Below are 24,747 nucleotides of genomic sequence, written 5' to 3' on the forward strand. Positions count from 1 at the left end.
GTTCAGAGAAATGATATAGACCTGCTCTCTTCGCTACTCTTACTATTCTGTGATTAAGATCAGGTAACGGTTAATATGCTGTTAGCAACAATTTGAAAAACCTTTTTGGGGAAAATACATCAGGCAGGTATCCTTTCTGCTCTGTAGCAACATAAACCCCAGTATGCACTGCAACGTTTATTATCCCACTTCCCAAATGTCTAACGGACATCACATGATGAACTAAATGTACCCTGCCGAGACTTAAGTCTTAGATCCATCCAATCCGTCCTGAAAGAGTCTTATTTCTGAGCAGAAAGACATGCTCGGATCAGAAAATCATCCCCTCTCTATGCGTATAGTAGCGGCTTCTGCCTGCGTTGCTGGTTATGCAACGTTGAGATGTAGTGCCAGTGTCAGCAGCTCATGTCAACAGTAGGGGAGTGTAATCCTCAGAGTGTGCTGTGTTGAGGTTTTTACACTCTGCTGCTTTTCTCTCTCTCGACGACTTCACCACCTCTTTGTCACGGTCTACATGCTTCATCAGTGTGTTCCTGCATGACTCTGTCACTCTTCATTTTCTGTCTCTCTTTGTGCAACAGCTGCCCCCAATCCCTCAACTGGTGTTACAGTGCTGTGGCTGTCTGGCTGAAGGACTAGCGCTGCCGTTCAGAGGAGGAGAGCAGAGAGCAGAGGGGGGGGGGGGTGGAGACGAAGAGAAGAGAGGAGGACTGTTTCTGTACCTGTAGTTGACTTCAGAGTGCTGGGCTTCTTGTCCTCTCCTGGCTTGCTGTCAGTCTTTGATGCTGAGAGGCAGAACAGAAGAGATCAGAGTTCAACCTGTTGCTCCCTGTTATTGTCTTGTCAAAGTTTGTTTGGCAAAGCAGTGAAGTCACGTTGTGGAATGCAGAAACCGTTTGGTACCCTGCTGGCTAGACGTCAGACACTTTGAATCACCAAAACAATAGGTCACGGTGTGTGTGTGTTTGTGTGTACGCGTGTTCAAAAATGTGTAAGTGTGTAGCATAGCGACTCACCCAGAGGGCGTCTGGTTGCGGGTGCGCTGCCGGCAGTGCGGGATGCGAGGGGCATGCGAGTCGCCGTGGCTGGTTTACTGGTTGCCGTGGTTGCCGTGGTGGCAGTGCCGTTTTTGGGGGCAGCAGTTCGAGCCGTGGAGGCGGCGGTGGCCTTTGGCACTAGAGGACGCCTCTCTGTGGTCGTCTGGAGGGAGAGACAGGGAATGGGAGACGTTTGGTAAACAGATACAGAAGGGAAGGAAGGATGGAGCTACACTATTCAGTTACAAATAATGGAGTAATGGAGTTTAATAACAAATAAAAGGTTGAATGTACACCATAGTACTCTCATAAACTGAAGCTGTGGCAAAGAACCTCTTTGTTGCATAATGTTACATTCCTTAAAAAAAGGAACATTGGATAATGTTATATTTATAAAACCACTTGCCTATCTAGTATTCGATGTACAACAAAAACATCAGCAAATCCTCATAAAGTAATTGCTATCATGATATCTCTCTCATTGCCACCTGGCTAGCCTGTACTGAATCCTCTGCAATCATATCCAAGCAGGACATTCAAGGGCCAGGCTCCATGGTGTCTAAGAGCATTCCCTCAATGCACTGCTCTATAGGGCATTTTCACAACAGAGTGGGCACGCTAGATTGCCTCACCCCCTCGTGTGTTGTTTAGCCAAAAAAGCGGCCTGTAGTAAAACAGGCAACCACTAGAGGGCAATGGCAGATAATTCCTGCCTGAAGCGTGTATGGATATCCAAGTTCACGCTAACAACTATGGGCCAACACATACACTGAGTATACATCACAATAGGAACATCTTCCTAATATTGAGTTGCATCCCCTCTTTTGCCCTCAGAACAGCTTCAATTCATTGGGGCATGGACTCCAGAAAGTGTCGAAAGTGTTCCACAGGGATGCTGGCCCATGTTGACGCCAATGCTTCCCATAGTTGTGTCAAGTTGGTTGGATGTCCTTTGGGTGGTGGACCACTCATGGTACACACGGGAAACTGCAAAACCCAGCAGCGTTACAGTTCTTGACACAAACCAGTGTGCCTGGCACCTACTACCATACCCCGGTCAAAGGCATTTTGTGTTGCCCATTCACCCTCTGAATCACTCAATTGGCTCAAGGCTTAAAAATACTTATTTCACCTGTTACCTTGCCTTCATCTAAACTGACTGAAGTGGATTTAACAAGTGACATCAATAAGGGATCACAGCTGTCACCTGGTTTCATCCTGGTCAGTCTGTCATGGAAAGAACAGGTGTTCTTAATGTTTTGTACACTGAGTGTACAACAGGGGTGGCCATTATCATACATACGGGGCTGGTGTTAGTCCAGACCTTTGTTCCAACCAACCAGTAACACACCTGATTAATTGAACTAATCACAGGCCCACTTATATACAGTGTATGGCAAGATCTGGCTCTGAATAAACACCATATATAACCTCAGAGTGCAGATTAGTATTATCAAAAGGCTCCAGCCAATCTTGTCAAGGAAGCATCTGGAATGTGTTGCAGCGGAACTTGAAGGCAGCAACGAGCGCGCGCCAGAATCCTCAAGGAGGTACACTGTTGATAGGTCTCAACATGGTGTGTGTTGCCTTGGCGCTGATGTAAGGATTGCACTAGGAACCAGGGATATAAATGCCAATGCGCTGTGTGTCTGATTTCCCCATGCAGAGATACACCGCCCGAGGGAGGCTTTGCATGGAAAACAGCTTCGATTTCCGCTCCGTCTCCTCATTCATTCCCTCTCTCATTCAAATGTGTCTTACGATCTCTCGAGTCGCCCGCTCTTTTGACCTAGACTGTATTACTGTACTCCAATATTAAACAGCAGTGTAATATGTAGTTAGTTATTGGTTAGAATGTCAGCCCTGAGATTGGAAGGTTGGGTTTGCCATCCTGGGCCGAGACATACCAAGGACTGTAAAAATGGGACCTGATCCATCACTGCTTAGCACTAAGATAGATTTGGGGGAAGGCTCTGCGATAGACTAGCGTCCTGTCCAGGGGGTGTACTTGCACATCAAGCTGCCTTACGCTACAGAAACAGGAGATAGACTAGTGTCCTGTCCAGGGGGTGTACTTGCACATCAAGCTGCCTTACGCTACAGAAACAGGAGATAGACTAGTGTCCTGTCCAGGGGGTGTACTTGCACATCAAGCTGCCTTACGCTACAGAAACAGGAGATGGGCTCCAAGACCCGTGCAAGGCTACTTAATATGTAATTAAAGGCAAATACACCCGCAGGTTAGAGAAGTGGCTGTACATCACGTACATTGTAGTGTGTATCTGCTGCGCTGACGGCTGAAGGTGAGAGGCTTAGTTGTGGTGAGGGAAGCCTTGAGCGACTGATGGTTGGCCCTGGGTCTCTCTAGTAAATGCCAAGGGAGGAGTGATGAATGCTGGCTGCACCGCCTCTGGCCCCCTACCCTCCAGCCCGACCTTCCCTCTATGAACCCTGCACTGAGTAATCCTGTGGACGGCCACTCAGCACCAGGGACACAAGGGCTTACTAGGAGACAAGTTTAGAAGGTGGATACATTACAGGCAGATTAGGCTCCGAGCAGCACCACTGCAGTCAGACAGAGCCTTTGTCTATAGCTCCTGTGGAAATTAACATAGTAGCTGAACTAACACTTATGCTAAACAGAACTGAACCTGCTCCTTCTTCTGATCAGCAAGATGATGAATAGGAGGTTGAAAGAAATGAGAGAAGAAGAAGGTGGTAGGTACTTCCCCCTACACAGAGAGACACCACACAGGGGTGGCTATGGAGGTGGAGGGGACTGCGGCTGTCCCTAAAGCAGGGCAGGGCCACTCACCTTGGGCTTGACCTCACGTGGCGCAGTGGTGGAGGCGGTGGCTGCGGATGTGGGTCGGCTGACTGTGGACGAAGGCCGCTTGGGGCCAGCAGTGGGGGTAGGGGCCTTGGGCACGGGCGTTTTTTTGTTGAGGAGGGTGGCTGAGGTGGTGGTGGAGGTGGAGGAAGGGGTGGGGCGTTTGGGGGCGGCAGCACCAGCGGATGCTGCCGAGCTCGGCCGCGGCTTAGCGGCGCTCAGTTTGGTTGCCCCGGCGACAGGCTGCGAGATGGACGGCACACCAGACAAATGAAGAGCAAAACAAAGAACAAAGGCGAGAAAGAAAACAACAAAACACAAGATAGTAGCAGCAGAAGCAGGCGGAAGCAGCAGGAGCAGCCTTAATCATAATCAACAGAATACCAACAAATGGAACTGCCGGCTAGACAAAAACAACAACTCTTATTAAGTTACATCAAGTTAAAATCAGCACTATAACAACGAAGACCAACATCCTTTCATTGTTCTTCATATGGTTGATTATGACATATTACTTCATTCAATTAACTTCAATCGTCCTATCTCACAACTATAGGTGGATTTAAAAGTCGCAGTAGGAAAAGCGTTAGCAGCATGAGTGATGTATGATTTGATCATGTTCCTCTTTAAATCTAGACTGTGGCCTACCTTAGTCTTCTTGTCTGGACTGGGCAGGTCCTTGCTTGGTGCGGCACTGCTCCCATTGGTCGAGGGTTTACTTGCAGGTTTTTTGGCCTTATCAGCAGTCTCTGATTTCTTGTCTGTCTTTTTCTCAGGACTTTTCAGCTCTTTCTTCTCAGATTTCTCCACCTTAACCTGCTTGTTTAATTTCTCAGCCAGCTCTGTTTTCTCTGGCTTCTTATCCTCCTTTTCCACGTTGTCTGTGGGCTTCTCAACGTTGTCTGTGGGCTTCTCAACGTTGTCTGTGGGCTTCTCAACGTTTTCTGTGGGCTTCTCAACATTGTCTTTGGGCTTCTCAACGTTTTCTGTTTCTTTCTCAGCTGTTACTGTTACCTTTCCAACATGGTCTGTCTTCTCCTTGTCAGGCTGTGTTTCCATCTTGTCAGGCTGTGTTTCCATCTTGTCAGGCTGTGTTTCCATCTTGTCAGGCTGTGTTTCCATCTTGTCAAATGTGTCCATCTTCACCGCTGTCTCCGGTTTCTCTGGGGTCTTCTCCACTTTTTCAATATTCTGTTCTGTCTCCCCAGGCTTTTCAACCTTGTCCATCTTCTCTACTTTGTCCGTCTTCTCTACCTTGTCTGTGTTGTCGCCCTTATCCATTTTATCCACCTTCTCCCGGTTTTCTTCTTTGTCTACCTTTTCTGCCAGCTCCAGCTTTTCCGTTTTCTCTGCCTTGTCCATTTTATCCATCTTCTCTCCTTTGTCCAGTGGTCCTGCATACGCCACCTTCACTGACGCCTCAGTCTTCCCAGTCGAATCCTTCTTCTCCACTTTATCTAGCTTATCCAACATTTCAAATTGGTCCAACTTCTCAAAGTGGTCCATCGTCTCCTCTTTCTCTGGTTTGTCCATCTTCTCTGATTTGACTGTGAGAGAGAGAGAAACATATTTTAGAACCATACCAATCATGGGAATGACATCATCAATATAAAGAACCAAATGCCTTGCTGACCTCAAGTACCACCACAGACAGGGCAGTGACCAAACCGGATGACATTAATGTCATTTGAAGTGATTAACCACTATACACACACACACGATATCCTATAGTCCCAAGGTCATGCTCAAAGGCATGCAAAGATCAATCTCTGCTGAAGTTTGAACAAGTGAATCACCTTTGAAAATGGAATGAATCAACAGTAGCTCAGGCTGATTACATTTGGGGACACACAGGGAGGCTGGAGTGGAATTATCCTGTGGGCGAAGCCTGATTTAGAGATGGCCATTGACCCTGGCAATCAACCAACCAGCAGAGCTGAGAAAAAACCATAACCAATGACCATGACCATCTCTCAACACCGTCCACACAGACCGACAATCAGGCAGACAGACCGACCGTTAGGCAGACAGACCGAGAGTCAGTCAGGCTGACAGACCGAGAGTCAGTCAGGCAGACAGACCGAGAGTCAGTCAGGCAGACAGACAGATCGACAGTCAGGCAGACCAGTCAGTCAGGCAGACAGACCGACAGTCAGTCAGTCAGGCAGACAGACCGACAGTCAGTCAGGCAGACCGACAATCAGTCAGGCAGTCAGATCGACATTCAGTCAGGCAGACAGATCGACAGTCAGGCAGACAAATGCGCATACAATCTCTTTTGCATTCCAGAGACATGTATGCATACACCAACATACCTACGCAGATACACATACACCAGCGCACAAGATAAACACACAAACTACTTCCATTTCATTTGGAATACATATTGCATTACGACATAGTGTCGCTTTGAACTCATTCTACCAACCCTACTGTATCTTGAAGTGTTCTGAGTAAGGCCAGAACAGACTCCACAGACAAAAAGTGGCATTAGTTTATAAAGACCCTTTGGTCACCGCAAATGTGTTATGGTGCTTTGTTTGCCTAGTAAAGTATGGTTGTCTAGTAAAATATGGCTGTGAGAGTGTGGAAGGCCAGCCTGCCTGTCCTGCCGCATTAGACACTGAGCAGCTGTGGGTTGGACACACAGCCATGGCACCCTGAGGGGTGGACACAGCTAATTCACCATAGCACAGGCACCCTGAGCTAGAGATGAGAGGCAGCCTATTAGCCTAGTCGCATCTGCTGATTGATACAAGCTCTGCGGCCTTGATACTTTCACTGAGTATAATAATAATAATAATCAAGAGGACAATAGTGACACAGTGTTCTAGCAACGTGCAGTATGTGAAACACAAAACCCCACCTAATTCAGTCTTTTCTCCCGGACATATCCCTGAAGCTCTGCCCCCTCCCATCCCTCTAGCTGGCAGCGCCGCCTCCTCTCCAGAGGCAGCTCATCCTTCACCTCCTCTCTCACTCCTGGGTGCCTCATTAGAGGACAGGCCATCTGGGGTACTGGCCCGCTCCACACCAGAGGGCCTCAGGCCCTTAACCCTAATGTTCCCACAACGCCTCAGGCTCACAATGTAGGAATGATGCTCAGACCCACAGTAGTAACTGACTGGTGACATGGAAAGGACCAAAAGTATGTGGACACCTGCTTGTCGAACATCTCATTCCAAATCATGGGCATTAATATGGAGTTGGTCCCCCCTTTGCTGCTATAACAGCCTCCACTCTTCTGGTTAGGCTTTCCACTAGATGTTGGAACATTGCTGCAGGGACTTGCTTCCATTCAGCCACAAGAGTATTAGTGAGGACACTGATTTTGGGCGATTAGGCCTGGCTCGCAGTCGGCGTTCCTATTCATCCCAAAGGTGTTCGATGGGGTTGAGGTCAGGGCTATGTGTAGGCCAATCAAGTTCTTCAACACCAATCTCGACAAACGATTTCTGTATGGACCTCGCTTTGTGCATGGGGTCATTGTCATGCTGAAACAGGAAAGGCTTCCCCAAACTGTTGCCACAAAGTTGGAAGCACAGAATTGTCTAGAATGTCATTGTATGCTGTAGCGTTAAGATATCCCTTCACTCGAACTAAGGGGCCTAGCACAAACTATGAAAAACAGCCCCAGACAATTATTACTCCTCCACCAAACTTTACAGTTGGCATTCGGGCAAGTAGCGTTCTCCTGCCATCCACCAAACCCAGATTAGTTGGTCAATGGCGGCGAGCTTTACACCACTCCAGCCGACACTTGGCATTGCGCATGGTGATCTTAGACTTGTGTGCGGCTGCTCGGCCATGGAAACCCATTTCATGAAGCTCCCGACGAACAGTTATTGTGCTGACGTTGCTTCCAGAGGCAGTTTGGAACTCAGTAGTGAGTGTTGCAACCGAGGACAGACAATTTTTATGCGTTGCACGCTTCAGCACTCGGCGGTCCCATTCTGTGAGCTTGTGTGGCCTACCAGTACGCGGTTGAGCCATTGTTGCTCCTAGAGGTTTCCAATAACAGCACTTACAGTTGACCAGGGTAGCTCTAGCAGGGCAGAAATTTGACTTACTGACTTGTTGGAAAGGTGGCATCCTATGACGGTGCCACGTTGAAAGTCACTGAGCTCTTCAGTAAGGCCATTCTACTGCCAATGTTTGTCTATGGAGATTGCATGGTTGCGTGTTCGATTTTATACACCTATCAGCAATGGGTGTGGCTGAAATAGCCGAATCCAGTAATTTCAAGTGGTGTCCATATACTTTTGTGTATATATAGTGTAAATGTCAATGGATTGATTGATAAAGCTATGACAATGACTAGACTGATGGTGCCCCCGGCTTTCAGTCCAGTTATAAGGAATGTCAATAGTCATTATTCTGTTTATTTTTACTATATTGATATAATGATACGGAGCTACAGGGATTATCACATTAAACAGCTGGACAAGAGGATGGCCTAATGAAACCACTACACCACAAAATAGAAAATGCTCATTGGCTAAGCGCAAATAGCTCAGTCCTTTTTTAAATAGAGAGGTATCTTCCTGGCTAAATAACCAACTAAATCAATATTGTTCCAGAGGTTTGTGGAGTAATACACCAATGCATAATATCTCAGCTGCGCAGTGTGTCAGCATCAACCCAGTTCAACTGTTAATCCACTAGTATAAACAACTCAAAATGAGGATTAGATATCGTTGTTTTTCATATTTCCCCGCTATTAAACATCTGCATTATTTGACCTTTGGATAATATTGCTGGGAGAAGTCCACTGAAAGTAATGACTGTACAGCCTGTGGGAGCCTATTCAAAACAAAGGACAAATACCATAGAGCTATCACTATTCAACCCTTAATATCTAGAAACGGAGGAATCCTGTATCCTCCCATTAGCTTAAAAGTCTATTAGCTACACTGTAATGACAAATGGTGAAAAGACTCTTTAGCAGTTTTAGCGATTCCGCTAACAACGCCTCCCTCACATCAGCATAATCAGTCAGAGTAAACCCCAGAGGAAGCAGCATACCCATTTACCACTGACCCTAAATCCCTACCTTTGTATAATACATTTTCAAGTGTTTTGTCTAAGCACCCAAATGAGAGATTAGAGAGGGCCAAAGGGCTGCCTGAAGTGGGGGATCGTGGATGGGGGGAACATTGTTAACGTAGACGCCATACATAACTGTGTACAGTGCTCCACAAACTTCACAAGGGAGGAGAACAGAGGAAAACCAGAGAACCCAATAGGTGGACTAATATAATGAAGGCACAAAACAAGGTGCTTACCCAAATCCAGTCAGGCTACACGACAAGACAAAGGGAATGGAAGGAGACAAGGCACAACAACATGAGGCTTCGTCTCTGTAGTCCACAGCTTTAACAGACTTGTCTTAATAAATCATATATAAACTGGATATCTTAATTAGCTAAGACATTGGAGATCCAATAGACTTCTACTGAACCCAAAGCCAGTATTTGGTTGATTTATGAAGCAGTATGAAGAGCCACCCTCAAAACAACCTCATCAACTGTGCTCCCACTCTTCTCTCCTTCCCAGCCTGAGAAAGCCTGTGAGAAGCTTTAGCACGGTGGATTTTCAAGCTACATTCACAAGGTAATTATGGATTAGCCGGTGAATACCAACAAAGGTGATATGCAGAGGACTCCGAGAGCGCTGGGACCTATAAAGCCGTCTGAAGCCAACATACTCAAACAACCTCAACAGCCAGCTTTGTGTCTCAGTCTCCCCACCACTGAGCAGCGGGGCTAAATGTAAACAAGCAGCCATTTTGAACCCTCCAGTAGAAGGGCATTAATACATCATGAATAGAGCATCTGATTAGAAGCATTCATCACTCTTAGGGCCTATGACGCTGATATCATTGGGAAGGAAGACATTATATCTATCCCAATAAATCTCACAGACAGCCGTCTGGCACCCTCATATCTTGTTTCAGTTAGCCAACTAACACAGTGGGAGACAACTCTGTCTTTTCTATGCTGGATCAGTTCATTAGACCATACATTAGCATAGACACAATTCAAGCTCTATTAAGGTGGCTAAACAGCCTTTAAACCACTTTTCTGGTCTTTTTAATGAAGAGTTTTTTTATGGGAGGTGATAGAAAAACATGACAGCGATAAGACACCATCTCCACATGGATGTTGAGACCATCGGATTGCTTCTTACATTTTCAGAGTTGCATCAGATAAGGAAAAACCCTCACTGCTCCAACTAACACTCAAAACTACCAATGAAACTCCTTCCGAAGAAGTTTAAAGTAACTGTCCAATGAAAATTCTAATTTTAAAAGTTTATATTCCATTAACTCATAACCAAATAATGTTGTTGACTTATCCTATACTTGCATTTGTGGCCAAAGCATAAATTGGAGAAGAAAAAAAACACTTCAAAAACACCACAAACTTGAATCTCAAACAGAGGTTTAAAAAATACTTGCCATTTCCTCAGAGGATGATGTTATCCTTCAGAAGAGGATGAGCTGGCAAGCTGGCCAATCAGCAGTCTAGTCACATGAATATTTTTAATGACCGGTATTTGCCCACACCAACACACACAAAAAGCTGCTTTTTAACATACATAATTACAATTTCTTTGGAAGGAAAATGATTTCACTCATATTGTAATGAATTATAAGTCATATTTCATAGAAATCTGGAAACACTGGTCAGTTACTTTAAACAGGCATAACCTGACTATTTCCCTCTGGTTCCTCAGATGACAAGATCAATCCTTGAGGCGAACGTGGCCTTATTAAAAGACAGTCATTACCTCCAGCCTCACCCGGAAGCCGCTAAGAGGCAGCATCCTTGACAACATATTTGTGCCTTCCAAAGGAACGATCCTCCTTGGTGACTATTCTCCACACATCAAAGAAGCTGCTGGCCGTCTATAGAATGTTTGGAGTGATTTAGTGAGAGTGGATGACATTGCGTTTAACTGCATTTAGCTGTCAGAAAACTGAGCCTTTTTTTGTTCATGTTAAGCTGCTCACTTGGTGTGTGGCTCAGGTGCGGATCTAGTCACCACAAAGGCTTGTATCCAACAAGGCAACTTCAAAGGCAGAAATAAACGACAAACCCAGGCTATTAATCAAAGTTATTCCATATGGTGTCAGGTTGGACAGGCAGCTTTTGGAAGGACTTAGGTATTACCTACTGTATACTGGCATGACACCTGACATATACACACAAGGACGATCCACATTGACCGACCGACCGTTACACCGTATCATCACAGCTAGCTAGCTGCAACCGAGTGGCTACTACTGGCTAACACCTCTGTCCCGAAGCAAGCACCAGTTAGCCTTGAGCTAGCCTCGAGCTAGGCCCATCTGCCGGCTAGCTGAAGAGGTCTACCAGCGAATTCTTGGGCTACAATACCAGCTACAAGCTAATTTAGCCATTTTTTTGCCGCTGCTAGTAGCTTTTACCTTCTGCACAGACACCAGCCCTGTTATTAGCCTGGATATTACTCACCAATTTACCAGCATCGGACTGTCTCTCGACAACAACGCCGGATTCCTGCCGTAATCCCTGAGCCACTACTTCTGATCCTCACAGCTAGCTTGCAGCTAGCGCAGCTAGCGCCACTGCCACGAAGCTAGCACCAGTTAGCAAACACAATTCTAAAATTCACAACCTCTCTTTCGCCATCGCCATCTGGCTTGGATTCTCTGTCGACACGACCACGTCTGAGCAGACCCCCTCCGTCTGAGCAGACCACCCCCCCGGGCTACTAACTTTAAACGCCGCGTGCTAGCTTAGTGGAGGCCTCCCTGCTCCATCTACGGCTGCCCCCTGGACACTATGATCACTTGGCTACATAGCTGATGCATGCTTGACTGTCCATTAATTCACGGTACTCCATTCTGTTTATTTGTGTTTTATCTGTCGGCTCTGTGCTTTAACTCAGGATCTGTGTGTAGTTAATCCGACCCTCTCTGCCTAGTCGTCGCCATTTTTACCTGTTGTTGCTGTGTTAGACTAGCACCCTGTTATTGCTGCTGTTATCTTACCTGTTGTTTTAGCTAGCTCTCCCAATCAAGACCTGCAATCACTTTATGCCTTATTGTATGTCTCTCTCAAATATCAATATGCCTTGCATACTGTTGTTCAGGCTAGTTATCATTATCATTGTTTTGGTTTGCAATGGACCCTGTAGTTCCACTCTCCGTACCTCTGATACCTCCTTGGTCCCACCCCCCACACATGCGGTGACCTCACCCATTGAGACCAGCATGTCCAGAGATACAACCTCTCTTATCATCACCCAGTGCCTGGGCTTGCCTCCGCTGTACCCACGCCCCACCATACCCCTGTCTGCACATTATGCCCAGAATCTATTCTACCACGCCCATAAATCTGCTCCTTTTATTCTTTGTCCCCAACGCTCTAGGCGACCAGTTTTGATAGCCTTTAGCCGCACCCTCATCCTACTACTCCTCTGTTCCTCGGGTGATGTGGAGGTAAACCCAGGCCCTGCATGTCCCCAGTCACCCTCATTTGTTGACTTCTGTGATCGAAAAAGCCTTGGCCTCATGCATGTCAACATCAGAAGCCTCCTCCCTAAGTTTGCCTTACTCACCGCTTTAGCACACTCTGCCAACCCTGATGTCCTTGCCGTGTCCGAATCCTGGCTCAGGAAGGCCACCAAAAATTCTGAGATTTCCATACCCAACTATAACACTTTCCGTCAAGATAGAACTGCCAAAGGGGGAGGAGTTGCAATCTACTGCAGAGATAGCCTGCAAAGTTCTGTCATACTTTCCAGGTCTATGCCCAAACAGTTCGAACTTCTAATTTTAAAAATTAATCTCTCCAGAAATAAGTCTCTCACTGTTGCCGCCTGCTACCGACCCCCCTCAGCTCCCAGCTGTGCCCTGGACACCATCTGTGAATTGATCGCTCCCCATCTAGCTTCAGAGTTTGTTCTGTTAGGTGACCTAAACTGGGATATGCTTAACACCCCGGCAGTCCTACAATCCAAGCTTGATGCCCTCAATCTCACACAAATCATCAAGGAACCCACCAGGTACAACCCTAAATCCGTAAACATGGGCACCCTAATAGACATTATCCTGACCAACCTGCCCTCCAAATACACCTCTGCTGTCTTCAATCAAGATCTCAGCGATCACTGCCTCATTGCCTGTATCCGCCACGGGTCCGCGGTCAAACGACCACCCCTCATCACTGTCAAACGCTCCCTAAAACACTTCTGCGAGCAGGCCTTTCTAATCGACCTGGCCCGGGTACCCTGGAAGGATATTGACCTCATCCCGTCAGTTGAGGATGCCTGGTCATTCTTTAAATGTTACTTCCTCACCATATTAGACAAGCATGCTCCGTTCAAAAAATGCAGAACCAAGAACAGATATAGCCCTTGGTTCACTCCAGACCTGACTGCCCTCGACCAGCACAAAAACATCCTGTGGCGAACTGCAATAGCATCGAAGAGCCCCCGCGATATGCAACTGTTCAGGGAAGTCAGGAACCAATACACGCAGTCAGTCAGGAAAGCAAAGGCCAGCTTTTTCAAGCAGAAATTTGCATCCTGTAGCTCTAACTCCAAAAAGTTCTGGGATACTGTAAAGTCCATGGAGAACAAGAGCACCTCCTCCCAGCTGCCCACTGCACTGAGGCTAGGTAACACGGTCACCACCGATAAATCCGTGATAATCGAAGACTTCAACAAGCATTTCTCAATGGCTGGCCATGCCTTCCTCCTGGCGACTCCAACCTTGGCCAACAGCCCCGCCCCCCCCGCTGCTACTCGCCCAAGCCTCCCCAGCTTCTCCTTTACCCAAATCCAGATAGCAGATGTTCTGAAAGAGCTGGAAAACCTGGACCCATACAAATCAGCTGGGCTTGACAATCTGGACCCCCTATTTCTGAAACTGTCCGCCGCCATTGTCGCACCCCCTATCACCAGCCTGTTCAACCTCTCCTTCGTATCATCTGAGATCCCCAAGGATTGGAAAGCTGCCGCGGTCATCCCCCTCTTCAAAGGGGGAGACACCCTGGACCCAAACTGTTACAGACCTATATCCATCCTGCCCTGCCTATCTAAGGTCTTCGAAAGCCAAGTCAACAAACAGATCACTGACCATCTCGAATCCCACCGTACCTTCTCCGCTGTGCAATCCGGTTTCCGAGCCGGTCATGGGTGCACCTCAGCCACGCTCAAGGTACTAAACGATATCATAACCGCCATCGATAAAAGACATTACTGTGCAGCCGTCTTCATCGACCTGGCCAAGGCTTTCGACTCTGTCAATCACCATATTCTTATCGGCAGACTCAGTAGCCTCGGTTTTTCTAATGACTGCCTTGCCTGGTTCACCAACTACTTTGCAGACAGAGTTCAGTGTGTCAAATCGGAGGGCATGTTGTCCGGTCCTCTGGCAGTCTCTATGGGGGTACCACAGGGTTCAATTCTCGGGCCGACTCTTTTCTCTGTATACATCAATGATGTTGCTCTTGCTGCGGGCGATTCCCTGATCCACCTCTACGCAGACGACACCATTCTATATACTTCCGGCCCTTCCTTGGACACTGTGCTATCTAACCTCCAAACGAGCTTCAATGCCATACAACACTCCTTCCGTGGCCTCCAACTGCTCTTAAACGCTAGTAAAACCAAATGCATGCTTTTCAACCGTTCGCTGCCTGCACCCGCACGCCCGACTAGCATCACCACCCTGGACGGTTCCGACCTAGAATATGTGGACATCTATAAGTACCTAGGTGTCTGGCTAGACTGCAAACTCTCCTTCCAGACTCATATCAAACATCTCCAATCCAAAATCAAAGCAAGAATCGGCTTTCTATTCCGCAACAAAGCCTCCTTCACTCACGCCGCCAAACTTACCCTAGTAAAACTGACTATCCTACCGATCCTCGACTTCGGCGATGTCATCTACAAAATAGCTTCCAATACTCTACTCAGCAAACTGGATGCAGTTTATCACAGTGCCATTCGTTTTGTTACTAAAGCACCTTATACGACCCACCACTGCGACCTGTATGCCCTAGTCGGCTGGCCCTCGCTACATGTTCGTCGTCAGACCCACTGGCTCCAGGTCATCTACAAGGCTATGCTAGGTAAAGTGCCGCCTTATCTCAGTTCACTGGTCACGATGGCTACACCCACCCGCAACACGCGCTCCAGCAGGTGTATCTCACTGATCATCCCTAAAGCCAAAACCTCATTTGGACGCCTTTCCTTCCAGTTCTCTGCTGCCTGCGACTGGAACGAATTGCAAAAATCTCTGAAGTTGGAGACTTTTATCTCCCTCAACAACTTTAAAAATCTGCTATCCGAGCAGCTAACCGATCGCTGCAGCTGTACATAGTCCATCTGTAAACTACCCACCCAATTTACCTACCTCACCCCCCATACTGCTTTTATTTATTTTTTTCTGCTCTTTTGCACACCAGTATCTCTTCTTGCACATGATCATCTGATGATTTATCACTCCAGTGTTAATCTGCTAAATTGTAATTATTCGATTTATTGCCTACCTCATGCCTTTTGCACACATTGTATATAGATTCTCTTTTTTTCTACCATGTTATTGACTTGTTTATTGTTTACTCCATGTGTAACTCTGTGTTGTCTGTTCACACTGCTATGCTTTATCTTGGCCAGGTCGCAGTTGCAAATGAGAACTTGTTCTCAACTAGCCTACCTGGTTAAATAAAGGTGAAATAAAATAAATAAAAATAAAATTGACCATGGAAACACTTACTGGGTCCTCTCTGGATTGGATTTATTTCTCTCTCTGACACACACACAGCGCTATCACTGCACCGCAGCCTTGACTGCAAGACAGGTAATTGCAGAGGGATTTATCTAATCTACTCTGTATGTGGCGGAGGTCAGGGAAGTGTTGCTAATATATGAGCCTAAAGTATCCATCACATCCAGACCTGAACCTTCCTCCACTCCCCCTTTCAGACAGTAGTGCATTGTGTCCTTGGTAACTGCATGACCATATACAGTAGAGTGGATCCGACTTAAGCACGGAGAGGAACAAAAAACCACTTGAGCTGTGCTGATGAGATCTGGAGGGTTCTACAGCGCTCTGTCCCCCTGGGTAACAGGCTTCTTACGCACAAGCTTCCCCACATCGATCACTTACTGCGCACAAAGAGAGAGCCACATAGGTATGCTGAGACAAACGTTTGAATGTGTGCGTGTCAAAATATTTTAAGCGTAATAGCATAAGAAGAAAATGATTCATGCATACGAATCACCTTTACGCATTTAACTCTAGGCCTGTTTAAAAAGCTTGCCCAAATTGCAAGTGTGTTAATAATTGAAACAAACTTTTTTCCCTGGTATTTTTATGGATGTTGAGGTCAAACACAAACATGGGTAATTATTTTTTTAAATTGTATTGATGTAAGGCAAAATTAATCTGAGACAAACGGACGCAAAGAAAAACACTCACACACACAGTACCACACATTTGTGCACACAAGAAGAAACACAAACAGAAGCGTGTATAGAAACAGCCCAACGAAGCCCAGAGTCTTTACTACAGAGCACTCATTACGGGTCACATTCATACTTCTGCTTGGTAGGAGATAAGGAGAGCGACATTGAGGGACAATGATCTGTTTCGTTCTGGGGAGAAACGTCCCACTATGACTCCAAACCATGAAGAAAGACACTCAAATGATTCAAAGCCTGTTTGAGTACGAGTTCCTTTGTCTCTCCACGCTGCATCTCTCCTCCAGTATCGTCTCCTAATCCCTCTCTCCAAACGGGAGAGAGAGAGAGAAAGAGAAAGAGGGGGTTGGATGGAACTGAGGGAGCCAGTAAAAATACATTCAGGCAGATTCTTATACATGGACAAACTCTTTTTTCTCTCTCTATATGACTCTGTGTATCTCTCTTTCCCCTCTGGAGCCAGAGAGGGCAAATCTGCTTATCGATTTTTCCCACACCCCAGTTGGGGAGCCAAGGCGAATGCCTGAACAGAGCTAGCCGGCCGACGTGTGTGTGGATTCATTCATGTGCACGCTCCACATGAACACTCTTTACACGTGCAAACTGCCTTTGAATGACCTTGTCAAGCCAGTGCACACTCACACACAGTCGCACACGCACACTCCCTCTGACCAGTTCACACACTCTCATTCTGAGCTCTCCGGGACGCTGGCCCTTTAATGCTCCATCGTCCACGAGGCAGATTGCTGGCACACTTTAGCGACAGAGAGAGAGAGGGAGCGGCGGTCATTAAAAGCGACGAGTGAAGAAACAGACGGATTTTGGTGCTGGGTTTCCATCTCCAGTGACCCCGTTCGGCTAAGGGGCAGGAGTTATCGGATGTGACCGAGTCCATCTTGGCTCTGCCGCTCCCCCACTCCTCCCAGGGGACTAATGACTGTGTCGGTGGCCAGAGAGAGCGAGAGAGGCCAAGTCTAGCTCTGGACTCTGGTCTGTGGTAATGAGCTGTGTCGGCAGCATGACCCAGTCCCACATTCCCAGTCCGCTGACGGTCACCTAGATATAGTACATCCACATGCAACACGCTTAGCGAATCACATGCAAAGTGACAAGAACACTCCTGCTGCACATACACCTGCAAGCAAAACACACACAAGGCTGCACTGGGCATATACTGTACTATGCCATCAATCACTATACCATCCTTCAGAAACTCTCCCTCTCTCTCTCTCTCCCTCCACCTTCCCTTTCTATTCACACTACTTAACTGGCACCTCAGACTGGTGGAAGCAGCTCAGTTGTAAATCAGACAGTGTGATGGCACATCTTCCCCCTACACACAATCTGGGCTGTCTGCAGTCTGCAGGCCATTTGAGGAGGCCATTGCCAGAGGGCAGCGCTAGTAGCAGCCAGATAGCATCACCATTACCTACCCTCCATTCTGGTGAAAGGATTGGTAGTAACCATGCCTTCAACAAAGCCGGTGCCAAGGTTGGTGCCTATACCCACGCCAAAGCCGGTGTCCATACCTGCTCCAAAGCCAGTGCCCGAGTTGGTACTCATACCTGCTCCAAAGCCGGTGCCCATGCCTGCTCCAAAGCTGGTGTCTGGGTTGCTACCCATACCAGCGCTAAAGCTGGTGCCTGAGTTGGTAGCCACGTCTGCTCCAACGTCAGTGCCAAGGTTGGTACCCATACCTGTGCAGATGTTGGTTCCCATACCCGTGCCAAAGCCGGTTCCTGGGTTTGTGTCCATGCCCAGGCCGGTGCCCATCCCGCTGATGGCCTGGCTGCTGAGGGGTACAGGCAGCAGCACGTCCTGGTTCTTGTCTGCCCCGGGCCCCTCCACGATGCCCTCTAGAGGTGAGAGAGGAGAGCTGCCCCCACAGTCTCTCATTGGGGGGAAGGGTGAGAAGTGTAGGGTGGGCTCCTGGTCCTGCCTCAGGTCGGAGCGGGTGGCGCCTGCAGCAAATAGAGTGGGGGGCAGCTGGTTGTCCGAAACAGTCAGTGAACGCTTCAAGGTGGAGTGGCAGGAGAGGCGCGGGCCGCCCATGGGCGTTGTTAGCTCGTCCAGCCCAGCTCCAGGGTAATGGTCGGGCAGCTCCAGGGTAGAGGGTACCGAGAGGTGGGAGCATTCGGACATGGCCCGCCGCAGGGCCTTCCGCTGCTGGTCAGCACGCCCCATGAAACACGGCTCAAGCTCCACCTCTTCCTCCTCCTCCTCCTCGCTCTCCTCCGAGGATCCCTCTGTCATTTGGAGGCCGCCTAGTGCTGATGCACTGTCCTCGTCGCCCCTCTCCAGGTAGTTGTCATTGACAACACCGATGACGCAGTAATTAGGGCTGGGAGTATTCTGGGGTGGAAGGGTCTTGGGGCTGGACTCTGAGAATCCAGGGTTCCACACACCGGTGCTGGCTGGGGCTGGTATGGGCGGGCTAGAGGGTGAGGGTAGCTCCATGCGTCGAGCTGGGGAACCAGGTACGGGGGGAGGTAGGACCCCATTGTTCCCACAGCTCAGAGGGGAGGTGGAGGAAGACACTTGGCTTTCGGGGCTCTCCCCAGCGCTGCCTAACCCCTGACAGCCCCCCCTGCCAGGTATCTTGAGATCCGCATCCAAGCCAACACCGGCTGACGGGTCGAAAAAGCACAGCTTGTCCTCGTCGGTGAGTCCCGGGGCTCCACCGAGGCTCCTGGGAGGCCCCATGTCTCCATGCTGCCAGTCCCAAGCCTGGGGGGCTGTGGCGGGGGCCATGGAGGGGACCTTACACAGCTCACTGTACTCTGAGAACGGAGAGCCAGGCGGCTGGTTGGAGAGAGAAGACATGCTTTCCCTCCTTTCTCACTCTCTCTCTTTTCTCCTCAGGCTACGTTTCTCTGTCCTCCGGTTGTTCTCGTTCCCCTGTGTGTTATGTCGTTTCTTCTGGTTAGGATGCACAGGTGGGGTCTGTCTCGGCTGCGGTAGGGCCTGTGAGGAAGGCGAGCGTGTGTGTGTGTGGTGTAGCCTCTGTCTCTCTGTGCCTCTTCGCTCTCAATTGACCAAGAAGCACTGTGAACTGGGCTCCTCTTTCTCTATCGCTCTCTCTCTCCCTCCTCCCTCTCACTCACTGACAGCCTTTTGCATGGCTCTTGGTCATGTGACTCGAGTGTGTGGCTCCTCATTCGCTGCTGCCAATTCACAACTCCCTCCCCCTGTGGTGGAGTGTATATCCCCCTCCTCTCAGTTTTTTTCTTTCTCTCCAAGCTTTCTCTTTCTACCCCAGTCCCACCCTCTCTCTCTCTCTCATCCTTCTCCCCAGGCATCACACAACCCCAGGGAGATGAGAGGGAGGTTTTGGGGCAGCCGCTTTAGGGGAGCATGTTTGTAGCTAGGGCATCTCTCTCACAGCAAAGTGATCCATTTCTTGGTAACATATCTCCATTTGACCTCACCTCACTTCACACATTCACTCTGTGTACCTCTCTCTGAAGCTCTCACACACTGTGTGTCTCTGAGCCAGACAGCCAGTAGTGTACCCTGGCAGAGGCCTCTGTCGAGCAGAGCCAAGGTCTAGAGCCTGGCCCCTTTGTTAATTGTGTTAATGACTTTGTTGTGGGCAATGTGCTTACCCTTACTCTGCAGGATGTGTGTGAGAGACAAACATTTCGAATTTGAGAGAGAGAGAGAGAGAGAGAGAGAGAGAGATGGTGGATGTATCTGTCTGTGTGTGAGAAGGGGATTGTTTGTGTGTAAAGATAACACAGACTCACAGTCAGCCCAGTCACAGTTGGAGAGAAGAGGGGGGTAGGAAGGAGAGCGGTAATGAAAGAGGGATGTCAGATATATGAAAACCACTGCCTCCCAAAAGCACCGTAGATGCCTGTCATCCCTGATCTCGTCACGCAAAGAAAAGGGAGCAGAGCAGTGGAGAGAACAACCACGCTCAAGAAGAGATGAACTTCTGACACAAAACGCAAACACATAGTCTGTGTGAAGCCTTTGCCTGGCCTCAACTCTGCACGGGCGAGCCCTCAAGACTTTAACAGCAACGAGAACGTACACACTCTGACCTGACTTCTCTCTCAACCCTGAATCACCATGAGGTCCATTCTGATTCAGTCTCACCCAGATTCTGCTGCATTACTAAAGGCATATTTTGAAACTGGAGTACAGTGGAAACATTCTCAGCCCACATCCGGTTGAATATGTACAGTTGAAGTCAGAAGTTTACATACACCTTAGCCAAATACATTTAAACTCAGTTTTTCACAATTCCTGACATTTAATCCGAGTAAAAATTCCCTGTCTTAGGTCAGTTAGGATCACCACTTGATTTTAAGAATGTGAAATGTCAGAATAATAGTAGAGAGAATGATTTATTTAAGCTTTTATTTCTTTCATCACATTCCCAGTGGGTTAGAAGTTTACATATACTCAATTAGTATTTGGTAGCATTGCTTTTAAATTGTTTAACTTGGGTCAAACGTTTTGGGTAGCCTTCCATAAGCTTCCCACAATAAGTTGGGTGAATTTTGGCCCGTTCCTCCTGACAGAGATGGTGTAACTGAGTCAGGTTTGTAGGCCTCCTTGCTCGCACACGCTTTTTCAGTTCTGCCCACAAATTTTCTATAGGATTAAGGTCAGGGCTTTGTGATGGCCACTCCAATACCTTGACTTTGTTGTCCTTAAGTCTTGAGATGTTGCTTCAATATATCTACATAATTTTTCTTCCTCATGATGCCATCTATTTTGTGAAGTGCACCAGTCCCTCCTGCAGCAAAGCACCCCCACAACATGATGCTGCCACCCCCGTGCTTCATGGTTGGGATGGTGTTCTTCGGCTTGCAAGCATTTTCCCTCCAAACATGACGATGGTCATTATGGCCAAACAGTTCTATTTTTCCTTCATCAGACCAGAGGACATTTCTCCAAAAAGTACGATCTTTGTCCCCATGTGCAGTTGCAAACCATAGTCTGGCTTTTTTAGGGCGGTTTTTAAGCAGTGGCTTCTTCCTTGCTGTGCGGCCTTTCAAGTTATGTCGATATAGGACTTGTTTTACTGTGGATATAGATACTTTTGTACCTGTTTCCTCCAGCATCTTCACAAGGTCCTTGCTGTTGTTCTGGGATTGAAGTGCACTTTTTGCACCAAAGTACGTTCATCTCTTGGAGACAGAATGCATCTCCTTCCTGAGCGGTATAACGGCTGCGTGGTCCCATGGTGTTTATACTTGCGTACTATTGTTTGTACAGATGAACGTGGTACCTTCAGGTGTTTGGAATTTTCCCCCCAAGGATGAACCAGACTTGTGGAGGTCTACAATATATTTTTCTGAGGTCTTGGCTGATTTCTTTTGATTTTCCCATGATGTCAAGCAAAGAGGTACTGAGTTTGAAGGTAGGCCTTGAAATACATCCACAGGTACACCGCCAATTGACTCAAATGATGTCAATTAGCCTATCAGAAGCTTCTAAAGCCATGACATCATTTTCTGGAATTTTCCAAGCTGTTTAAAGGCACAGTCAACTTAGTGTATGTAAACTTCTGACCCACTGGGAATTGTGAGACAGTGAATTATAAGTGAAATAATCCGTCTGTAAACAATTGTTGGAAAAATTGCTTGTGTCATGCACAAAGTAGATGTCCTAACCGAATTGCCAAAACTATAGTTTGTTAACAAGAAATTTGTGGAGTGGTTGAAAAACAAGTTTTAATGACTCCAACCTAAGTGTATGTAAACTTCCGACTTCAACTGTACATTTGATACATACCATTCGGTTCGGTTTGACAGTAATCCGTGTGTCAGTCGTACCACAGAAGGACAGTGACAGCCAAAATGACTGTCTTGGAGCTTTGAAGAGGAGCTGTATGGCTGTGAGTGGGGTGTAGAGACAGTTCTGAACCACAGTCAAACACCAGGCCCCAGGACACGGCCGTTCCCGCCCCAAAACATCCCCTTCTAAGCTTTAAGTGTCAGCTGAGTAGTCAAAATGAATTACCACCCGTCTCAGCCAGAGTGAAGGTTTACTCTGGGCTACAGTGAACATGAAGACAAACTCTCATCTCCTGATTGTCTAACCGTCAATGTGAACCAGGACAGGACAAGACAGAGAACATTCTTTAATGTTAAGCCCAGCATAACCCTTAAGAAGGCACTGCGTAACATTAGTTAGATTGACCCAAGCATGTCAAAAGTGTGCAACTTTCTTTATTTCTATACAGTTCAGCTCAGAGTTTAGTAATGCGGGAAAACATGTGATGGGCAACAGGCTCTGACAAATTTACCTCTCTGGTCTGTGTGAAGCTTCTGTGGCTTCGGAAAACAAAAATAGATGTATTGTCCACAGAAACACACACCAACAGACAGAAACACACGCCTTTACCAGTCATCCAGTCCCCCAGCACTAATGGGGCCACGTTACATAAGCTCCAGTTGAGTCTGCTTCTGCAGCTCAGAGTATGAAGCTCTGGCAATAGACACAAGGCCAGGACAAACACAATGAGACAGATCAGATCAGACACAATCACTTCAGATGCTAATCACAAGCCGAGTAGCTACTATAAAAAAAGTGGCCGCATACACACGGATGTGTGGTATGGTGAATGAAGCAAACCATAGATTTGCAATGTGGAAAAACTTTGCACAATTCTTCAATGTGTTTAGACAACATTGTCAACCATTCATGATCACGTCAGAATTGCTTAGTGTATTTTGTAGTGGTGTCCTGTACCTGTGTACATCAAGAGTCGAACCTGGTAGTGTAGTGTAGTGTAGTGTAGTGTAGAGAAGTGTAGGGTAGGGTAGTGTAGGGTAGGGCTGTGTAGTGTAGGGTAGTGTAGTGTAGTGGTAGTGTAGGGTAGAGATGTGTAGGGTAGGGTATCGTTGTGTAGTGTAGTGTAGGGTAGTGTAGTGTAGTGTAGGGTATGGTAGTGTAGTGTAGTGTAGGGTAGAGATGTGTAGGGTAGGGTATGGTTGTGTAGTGTAGGGTAGGGTGGTGTATTGTAGTGTAGTGTAGGGTAGGGTAGGGTAGGGTGGTGTAGGGTAGGGATGTGTAGGGTAGTGTAGTGCTAGGCAGACACAGTGGAATAAAATGTGTATATTTGGGCCATGTTGACCGTGCCGACTCACAGGCAGGCTGGAAGCCACTGTCACTGTCACATCGCAGTCCTCGCTCATTCCCAAATGAGTGACACCCAAGCCCCTCAAGGACAGGGACACAGAGCGCCCCCTCTCCAGTGATGACCTCACTCTGCCTGGCCCGGCTGGCTGGGTGGCTGGACGTACACACGCATGTGCGCGCACACACACACACACACACAGAGGCTCTTTTACATAATCCCACAGTACTACTAAGGCACCGTGTCTGATAGACGAACAACAACACGGACGCAGAAAGGAAGCAGAAAGTTGCAAACCATTCCATAACTTCATTTAGCAGTGGATATTTGGATAAAAGCTAATCAAGTTAAATCAAATCATCTCTAACAATGGAAGCAATTGGGAGGTAAAAGCAGCAGCAAGAAATATGAGTTATTTTTCAGATTCATCAAATTAATAACATATTCTGCAATGTTCCATCCAAAAATGTTACATCCTTGCACTGGAGCCTGTCATCGGTGAACTATCTACGGAGTATGCTGCAAATAGGTTAGATAGGTGGCCATTAACTAAGAACACTGATGAGAGTAAAGGGGGCTTTATTTAACCCGGTGCCCTACAGAATATGTAAATAGGCCAATCAGTCAAGCCATTAAACAAGCACACACTCAGAGGTAAATTATTCAGGAGGCACAATACTTCAAATGTAAGCTTTACAATTGAGGAGAGGCACAGCATCGTTGTACAGTGAGGCTACATCTAAAAGTGAAGAAGAAGTCAGTGCTCAAATTAGTGTATTCACTTCTCTGAGAGAGAAAGAGAAAGAGAAAGGGTAGAACGGTGTGGATGGAGAGATCAGAAGACAGAGAAAGAGAAGGAGAGAAGGAGTGAGGCGGAAGAGAGAGAAAGCGAGACAGTCTTTAGTGGTTCTATTTTTAGCTCAATCAGTCCCCCCTCCCCCTGCTGTCACACACCCATTGTTTCCTTGGTAGCCCCCTCTACCCAATGTCTCCCATTTCCATGGCAACAGGATCCTTGCCACGGCAACCAAGTGGAGCCAGAGGAATATATGAAATGAGGAAGGGGAGAGAAGTGAGAGGAGGAGGGGGAGGGGGGAGAGAGAGGTGAGAGGAGGAGGCTAAAATCAACTGGGGGCATTTTCGTATATTATTATCTGCTGAGCTACGAACCAATGAGCTGCTCTCACACTGCTCTTGAGTTAATGGTATCTTTCAATTAATCACAGTCATCAGTCTGCTACGGTCTTTCAGCTGCTAATGCCTATGCAAGTATGTTAATCCAGCAATGTATGTGTCATGCTGAT

The 24,747-nt window shown here is 47.4% G+C and overlaps 1 protein-coding gene across 9 annotated transcripts in view; it reads right to left on the minus strand.

Annotated features, from left to right (window-relative positions):
• Window positions 1-24,747, minus strand: part of LOC139531811 (microtubule-associated protein 4) — a 113,226-nt gene that overhangs the window by 13,633 nt on the left and 74,846 nt on the right. For 7 of the 9 annotated variants that reach the window (XM_071328668.1, XM_071328666.1, XM_071328671.1 and 4 more), the window contains 4 exons: window positions 4,516-5,414; window positions 3,853-4,110; window positions 1,017-1,200; window positions 723-785 (listed from right to left, as the gene is read on the minus strand). In XM_071328668.1, coding sequence (XP_071184769.1) covers window positions 723-785; window positions 1,017-1,200; window positions 3,853-4,110; window positions 4,516-5,414 — 1,404 coding nt within the window. Of the gene's footprint in view, window positions 1-722; window positions 786-1,016; window positions 1,201-3,852; window positions 4,111-4,515; window positions 5,415-18,044; window positions 19,448-24,747 lie in introns of those variants that run through there. The other 2 variants (XM_071328674.1, XM_071328672.1) reach the window with 2 other exon arrangements.

Source organism: Salvelinus alpinus, chromosome 10 (genome assembly GCF_045679555.1).
Source record: "Salvelinus alpinus chromosome 10, SLU_Salpinus.1, whole genome shotgun sequence".
In the NCBI taxonomy this organism is placed as follows: Eukaryota; Metazoa; Chordata; class Actinopteri; order Salmoniformes; family Salmonidae; genus Salvelinus; species Salvelinus alpinus.